This window comes from Arachis hypogaea, chromosome 18 (genome assembly GCF_003086295.3).
Source record: "Arachis hypogaea cultivar Tifrunner chromosome 18, arahy.Tifrunner.gnm2.J5K5, whole genome shotgun sequence".
In the NCBI taxonomy this organism is placed as follows: domain Eukaryota; kingdom Viridiplantae; phylum Streptophyta; class Magnoliopsida; order Fabales; family Fabaceae; genus Arachis; species Arachis hypogaea.
The window spans coordinates 37,726,861-37,735,421 of NC_092053.1; the positions used below are offsets into that span (position 1 = coordinate 37,726,861).

The 8,561-nt window shown below is 29.2% G+C and overlaps 1 protein-coding gene across 1 annotated transcript; it reads right to left on the bottom strand.

Annotated features, from left to right (window-relative positions):
- Nucleotides 1-1,211: 1,211 nt before the first annotated feature.
- On the bottom strand, nt 1,212-5,000 carry LOC112771229 (trifunctional UDP-glucose 4,6-dehydratase/UDP-4-keto-6-deoxy-D-glucose 3,5-epimerase/UDP-4-keto-L-rhamnose-reductase RHM1). The gene is made up of 3 exons (XM_025815905.2): nt 4,557-5,000; nt 2,096-3,670; nt 1,212-2,010 (listed from the first exon to the last, which is right to left on the bottom strand). The coding sequence occupies exons 2-3, from the start codon at nt 3,659-3,661 to the stop codon at nt 1,555-1,557; spliced, it is 2,022 nt and encodes a 673-aa protein (XP_025671690.1). The 5' UTR covers nt 3,662-3,670; nt 4,557-5,000; the 3' UTR covers nt 1,212-1,554.
- Between the last annotated feature and the right edge of the window lie 3,561 nt (nt 5,001-8,561).

Here is an 8,561-nt window from a genome sequence, read left to right on the forward strand (position 1 = left end):
TGGATGACTTGGATAGGTTTTTTATATGGATGTGGAGGATTATTGTTAAAAGAGTTCTTGGTTGTTAATGTTGTTTGTCAATTTAATGACAAAGTAGAATGAGACCCGCGCATAAGTCAAATTAATTATATTATATAATATATTCTAATATTGCTTACAAATTGATAAAAGAATATGCATACTAATGTTAAATTTAAAATATTTTATATTAAAATATTTATTTAACAATTTGTGTATAATTTTCATGTAATTATTCAATAAAAATATAATACAAATTTAAATTTATTTGAAACAGTTTTCAATAATTTGTATAAGAGATTAAGAGATGAAGTAATAGTAATAAGAGTTGTATGTAACATGATTTATAAATAGACCAAATAATGTAGTTGTAAGAGTCTTAAACCGAATAATGTGAGATTTGAATATTTGTAATTGAAACTTCTTATAATTATGATTATTATGATACTTTATTTGTATATATTTTTTGTATTTAATTAATAATTTATATTTCAGTTAAATAATAATAAGTAATTTATTTTAATTTTTTTAAATGTGTTGTCATATAGAAGTACTGATGTGACATCATTAAAAAAAATGGCTAAAATGCATTGTATAAAAATTTGGTATTAATTTTTATAGATTATAAATAGACAGATAGATAAATAAATAGATTATTTCATGCATTATATATTTATATCTACTACTGATAAGGAAACGGGTATGAAATAATTTTTTTTTTTCGTATTTGGTTTTATCCATAGTGGCCTTTTGACTAACGTTCCTTTTAGTTTTGATAATAAATTCACATAATCTAATTTTCATTTACATTTTTTTTATAATAACTTTATTTTAATGTACTAATAAGATAAGTCAATATTTATAGTCTTCTTGTTCTCTTTAGAATCCACTAATAGCGATAGCATAAATTTGTTTTGTTGAATAACTATGTCGCAACAACCGATAGAGGTAAAAAGTAATCAATTTTGGCAATATAACAATACGCAATTAATTAAAAATATATATAACTTTACACTCCCGTCCATAAAAATTAAAATGACATCTCTTCTATATTTATATATTCTATTTAAATTCAAATGATGGTTAGCAACTGAAAGTAAAGAGGACCAGAACCAAATAATAACTTAGAATGGTGTCAGCATAGTTTCTTGCCCATCAAGTGTTAATACTTAACAATAATTCTTCACACCAACTGGAGAAAATCGAATGAATATCTCAGTTGCATTCTTTATCAGTGCATATACAAATGCGAACACAGTACAATCATAAACCTCAAGGGATACATATGATATGAGCAATAAAAGAATTCGTGTCATATAGGTGTAACACAAGACAACATCTAAATGCTCATAATAGAGAACATTAGAAAACTAGAACAAAGGTATAGAAATGAAAACGAAGGAACAATAGCTAACAACGTAGTACTTGTGACCCTCTAAACACAGAAACTAGATGGTACTACCAATGAAATAATGAGTGTGCTATGTGAAAAAATGCAGAGAATAAGCAAGATGATGCTTTAAGCCATGAAGCTGCTTAATTTTTCAAACCAGTTTTCTTGTTTGGCTCGAAGACATATTTGATCAGTGATTCCTTGATGGAAAGAAGTTCTGGGAATTCTTTCTTCAACTTTGATGCGTCCATCTCGTTGTTGCTTCGCGCTGCAACAATCACTTTGGCTTGCTCTTCAAGGGTGAAATTAACCCACTTGAAGTTGGGGTCAATGTAGTCCCTGTACATCTCCAGGATCTCGTTGTGACTCACGGCCCCTGGGTTTGTGAAGTTCCAGATGCCGCTCAGGTTGCGCTTTGCCATCTCGATTGAAATAGGCAGGAGCTCGTCCAGGATAGTCATGCTGTTTGGAATGTTAACCACCTTGTTATAGCGAGAAATCTTGGTAATGAAGTTGCGCGGGTTGCTCAGATCAGAAGAAATGGGCATGCGGACCCTGAGTGTGCATACATTGTCATATTCTTTCAAAAGCTCCTCAACCTGAAGGAAGTTCATACATCACATATCAGGGAAATTATTAATAATAACGGAAAGAGAACAAACTACATCATGAGAGAAGGCTCACCATAGCCTTAGTTTTGGAATAGAAAGAACCAGCAAAATTAGGGGTATCTTCCTCCTTGAAACCTTTGCCAGATCCCAGAGGGTGAGCTTCATCATACTCAAATATGCAACCAGTAGCATAATTTATCATCAAGAGACCATGCTCTCTGCTGACATCAGCCAACGTTAAAGTCCCGGCAACATTGGTGCGGATGGTTTCAGTCTTATGAGTCTCACACCAATCAACATTGGGTCTGCCGGTCACTCCTGCAGCATTGAAAATATGTGTCGGCTTGATATTCTGAATATCAGCAACAAGTGATGAGCGATCCTCTAGGCGCCCTTTTCCATATTCGTACGCAATCCCTTGCTTTTCACACAACTTCCCAAGCAATCCACCTATCCATCCTGTTCTGCCATAGATCAAGAACTTCAGAGCAGGCTTCTGGGGAGTGCCGGTGGCGCTCTTGGTTGGTGGAACCACCATTTTAGTGTTAGTCGAGACATATGATGCAGGCTTTTCCTCTTCAGATCCATCAAAATGTCTCTCCATACCACCAGGCATCATGAGCATCCTTGGATGAGGAAGCAATGCACCACTGACATCACCCCACCAATCAGGATTATTGATGTACCAGTCCATGGTTTTCTTCAAGCCCTCTTCCCAAGTGGTCCTCTCAGACCACCCCAAGTCCTTCAGCTTTTGATCATCAAGAAAGTATCTCTGGTCATTGAATGGTCTGTTCTCCACAAATTTTATGCTTGTCTCTGGGTCCATGGAGAATAGTCTGCATATATCTTTGGCTACATCAATAACTCTTCTTTCCTTCTTGGTCCCAATGTTGTAAACATGACCAACTTCTCCCTTGTGAAGGATAACTTCAAAAGCCTCAGCGACATCTTCGCAGTATAAATAGCTCCTCACGTTAGAACCATCTCCATGAATCGGAAGAGGCTTGCCTTGCATGGCCAGGAGGATGAACTTTGGAATTAGCTTCTCAGGAAACTGGTTCGGCCCATAGACATTGTTTCCACGTGTTGTGATCACAGGTAAACCATAGGATCTACCATATGCCATGACAAGCATCTCTGCCCCAGCTTTTGTGGCAGAGTATGGATTTGTAGGAAGCAGCTGAGAAGCCTCATGGTTTCCAACCACGGCATCCTCCTCTGTCTCCCCGTAGACCTCATCGGTGCTCACATGGATGAACCTTTTGATCTGACCAGTCACCTTGCAAGCCTCTAACAGGACATGAGTGCCGTAGATGTTGTTCTTGGTGAACTCAAAGCTGTTACCAAAGGAGTTGTCAACATGGGTCTGAGCAGCAAAGTGCATTATCGTGTCAATTGACTCAGTGATGAGAAGGTAGTTGACAAGGTCAGCACTTCCTATATCACCCTTCACAAACTTAAAGTTGGGGCATGACTTTGAAGGAATGAGGTTCTTCAGATTAGAACAGTAATCAAGCTTGTCAAGAACAACAATTTTGTAGTCAGGATACTTCCGAATGAGCCGGTTGGCCACATGAGATGCAATAAATCCAGCTGCCCCAGTAATGAGAATATTCTTTGGGGTATGCGTCGCCATATTGAACACCTACAATCAAAATAAAAGGCAAATCAGAATATAGCAACAATTAGAACAACAAATCCAGATATCATATGCATAAATAAAAACCTTCTAAAATAAAACTTACTAACTTTTGAGAAACAATTTAACAAAAACTGTTAAATATATGCAGAAGACAAAAAATGAGTATGAGGAACTGTTCATTCATATGTAAGTGATCTACAGAATTATAGGTCAAAAGCTCAAGCTGCTACAACGAGCCTAATAGAAAGAACAGAGATTAAGAATAAGACATGTCCCGCCAAGTGGAGTCAGCCACATTAATTAAACAAGCCGTAACAGATGCAACAAATCACATTTTCATGACGGTTGATTCGAACCAAACAGAAGGAATATATCTAAAGCTAGATTTTTCTCTTCCTTGCACTGCATCTAAGCAATAGAAAAAGCACAAAACAAAATATTAAATAATAGGAGACAAATTTAAAATAATAATAATAATAAAAGAAGTTACTTTAATGGCACAAAACACAGCAAAATACAACGAATTTATAACATAAGCCAATCGACTTTGCTTCAAAATCACAAATCCAATACAGATCTGAACATTTCACTAGCTTCGGCTCAAGCAATCACGTGGATCAACACAAAAACAATAACATAATGTAACAAAAAATGAAGATCATCATCATAATCACCAAGATCACAAGTTAAATCACGTGAATCAAAATTCACCACAGATCCAACAAAACATAGCAACACCCAGCCAGATCACACACACACAAAAAAAAACCGTCATTTGCCCAAATTTCAAACCTTTACGAAAGCACAATCAAAATGGGCAGACAAACTACAATCATAATCATAATAATCACACATTAAAAATGGAAGAGAGAGTGGAGAATCAACTTACGAATTGGCGAATGAGGTGAGGAGCGGTGAAGATAGAGAAGAGAGAATTGAAGTAATTGAGAAATAGACAGAAAGAGAGAGAGAGAGAGAGAGAAGAGATGGAAGAAAAGAAAGAAGAACGCGAAGAAGCAGATTCAGATTTGGAGTCTACACACTTTCTATGTATTTTTTTTTTTTTTTTTTTTTTTTTTGGTTTCCCACGGTATCCCCCAACCCGGCAGGTCAAGGACTAATCCGTCGCGGTACTGAGCTCCATTTAAGGGTTTGCCGCTGGCCAATGGGTTGCTGCATGCACAAGGCGGGATTCGAACCCCCGACACTTGCTATGTATTTATACTTATACGAATACGCGCTTCTCTGTGTTTGTGTTATGATTATGGATCAGCTGTGAGATTGTGCTCAGAGACAGTTAACGGAGGAGAGAGCCAAAGACTTCTTAAATGACGAAATTACCCTCCGATTTCTACCCAATTATTGTATGGGACCCACAATCGCTTTTTTCCATTCAATTTTCATTAATTCCTATTTATTTCTCTTAAATCACTATTATTATTATTATTATTATTATTATTATTATTATTATTATTATTATTATTATTATTATTATTATTAAACCACTGCTTTTTTCAACAGGAAAAAATCTCTAATTTTTAAAAATACTATATGTAAAAATTTTAATAGAAAAAACAAATTAAATATAATTCTTTTAATTTCATATCAAGTGAATATATTTAAAAAAATTTTTATCTTTTAAGTAATATCTTTAAATATTTTTAGTTACATCATAAAATATTATAATGATACTTAATCTCATTTATTGAAATCAAAATTATATTGTAAAATCTATTTTATTGCCAATATATCATTATTTTTAATTGATAAATTTTTTCGAATAATGACGGTTAAACAATGGTTATTTGACTAATTTATTTGTGCAGTTAAGAGAAGTACCTTTTTAGAAGGAAAAACAAAACCATAAATAAAAAAAAAATACTTAGATATATTGATAAAATTAATTTTTATTAGAATAAGAAGTAGTTAGTTATTGGGATGACAAATATACAAGTACTTTTTTATATAAATTACAATCATGGTCATGACGAAAAAACTGTTTTACCTAAGATGACGTTTTGAAAAAATAAAAAAATATGGTTTTCTTATTATATATTTACTTATTGGTATATAATAAAAAAATCACTTAAAGTTTTAATAGAATATAATATCTATGTTATTTTTTGTAATGATATTTTAAAAGTAAAGTATTGTTTTAGTGAATAATTTTTAAGTTAAATCTTAATTTTATTCGTAACGTCTAAAATGTTATATATTTGTCATAAATATTTTATTTTTTTATTTTAATCATTTTATCAATTTTTTTTTATTTTAAACAATCCATGTTTTTTATTATCATGCATCGCCTTCTATATAACCACAAAAAATGATAATTGTGGTAGTTATAATGGATTTTGATTTTGATTAAATGATAAAAATAAAATGTAATGAATTTTAATTTTATCATTTAATCAAAATCAAAACATTTTTTATAATTATCAAAATCAAAAGGAAAAAAAAGATATAATAGAAAAAAAATTACTTTTGTAAAAAAATATTTTGATTTTGATTAAATAACAAAAATAAAATACAATATATAGTGCAATGGAATAGTAACCATAATTTAATTTAATCTCATTTTTAAGATACAAATTTTTTATTTGTTAATTAATAAATACGTTAAACATAAATCTTGTTACCTTTTATATAAAAAAATTTATTAAATCTTAATTGATACTTTTAGCATGTGTGTTTTTAGGTATATGTTAGTTAAACATTAATTTTTTACAAACTTTTTCTAGAAATGCAATAAAGTTGTTTATTTCCTACTTCTATTTTTTAAAAAGTACAAACAAATTATTAAAAAATAAAGTAAATACTTTTTTTTTTTTAAAGTTGCTTTCTCTAGAAACGTAATAAAAGTAAACACTTATTTTGTTTAAAAAAAATTATCCTGAAAACACAAATAAACGCGCCTATTAATTAGTTACTTCTTTGATTGATTTGGTATCAATACCTAATTGTCACTTATTTCAAATAATTGGATTATAGGATTATTATCCTTGGATTATAAGTTTTTTTTTTTTTTTTGGTGTGGGTGGAGCTTAATTTTATCCGATTAAATCTGTATCTTATATATGTATATATGTATATAGTTATATAAAAATATGTTTTAAGTAGATATTAAACTAAAATTTTTTTATTATAAACAAAAAAAATTTAGTAACTAATAAAATCATTAATTGATAATTTAATATTTTTTTTTACATAAAAATTAATTCTATTTTAATTTATTATCAAGTTATATAATATTATTATATTTTTTGGTAACTTGCAGATAGAATTGAGTACCCACATATTAATAATGAATAGAATTAGGATTAAGATATTCTCAACCTGCAAATATAATAGAATTAAATTTATATAAAAATTTAAATTCATATGGATTAAAATTGAATCTAAATTCTAATCTATTCTATTTATTGCTATTCCTATTCTTGATTAATGAGATAGAAGAGGCATTTATGAGTATTAGATATAATAACAAGATTATCTATTTGGTTGAAAAATAAAAAAATAATATTATATGTATACTAAAATTAACTACTAAAGTCAATTATCAATATAAAATATATATTAAAATATAAATATAATAAATTAAATCACATATATATGTATTTATATATAAATATATTGATGATTAATTTTAATAGCTAATTTTAGTATAAAAAAGGGTTATGTCGACTTAGTATTACATGTGACATTTACAATCCTACACATTACACGAGTCAACGTTGGAGGGCTTGAATTTTGAATGTCAATAGTAAAAGGGCAAATTACGAAATCACAAATACTAAATAAATACTTAATTTGTGATTTTGTGTATAATTTCTGTCACTATAAACAAGTGTATTTTGAGTAAAATTACTCTAAAATATATCTATTGGAGATAATTCTACTAATTTATCTATTTATTTTATTAAGGCTTAATTTATTTAATAATTTAAAATTTAAAATTTATTTGTTAAATACAAATTTATCTAATTTACACAAGTGACACAACACACGGTATTATAGACTAACTGTATAATAGTAATAAAAAAAATTTTGATGTATTTTTTTATGTGAAAAATATAACAAATTGTTTTTAAATAAATTTTAATAAAATACCTTTTAATAATTTTAAAATAATTTAATTATTTTATTAATTTTTATAATTTAAAAATTTATAACTGAATCTTTATGCTAAATTAAAATTTCCAGTTATATTTTTTTGTTAAAAGATACAATTCTTTTAAAATATTTTTTATTTCAGTATTTGATGATGAATTATAAAATATTCTAAAAATAAATATTTAATTATAAATTTTTATCTGTTATAAAAATTTAATTACAAATTTTTAAATTATAAAATTTAATTAAAAATTTGATAAAACTATAAATACTAACAAATTAATTAAACCTTTTAAAATATACTCTTGCAAATTTTAATCAAAATTTACCTGATAAAGGTTGTGATAGGATGAGGTGAAACACTTGACCGGAACCAGATTCGACGAATACTTACCTGGTTGGCCACATTGGTCCACCGACAAAGAGGGGAAGAAGTCCTAATTCTGATGAATTCAATCAATTTCTGCAATTCATACTTTAGGGTCTCAATTTGGGTAGGTAGCACATCTTGATTTAGCGTATACAGTGAGATGGGATATCATTTATTTAACTTCTTTTTATACTTTTTCTTTGTCTATTTCTTATTGAAATTAATAAGGGTAATATTGTAAACGAATAGCTTCATGTAATAACGGATGAATTATCCTTCTTTGTCCCAAAGATGACAACTCATCCTTATGAAAAGTAGGGGATGTAAGTTGTTCCTTTTCTTGTCATACATCTTACTACAATAAAACTCAAAATTAAAACATGCTCTTTATTATTCTAACTAAGGTTTAAT

Excerpts from the sequence above, each read along its gene's own strand:
- LOC112771229 (XM_025815905.2), bottom strand. The coding sequence starts at position 3,661 with ATGGCGACGCATACCCCAAAGAATATTCTCATTACTGGGGCAGCTGGA. Across the intron at positions 2,011-2,095 it reads ATTCCAAAACTAAGGCTATG|GTTGAGGAGCTTTTGAAAGA; the intron begins GTGAGCCTTCTC and ends AACTTCCTTCAG.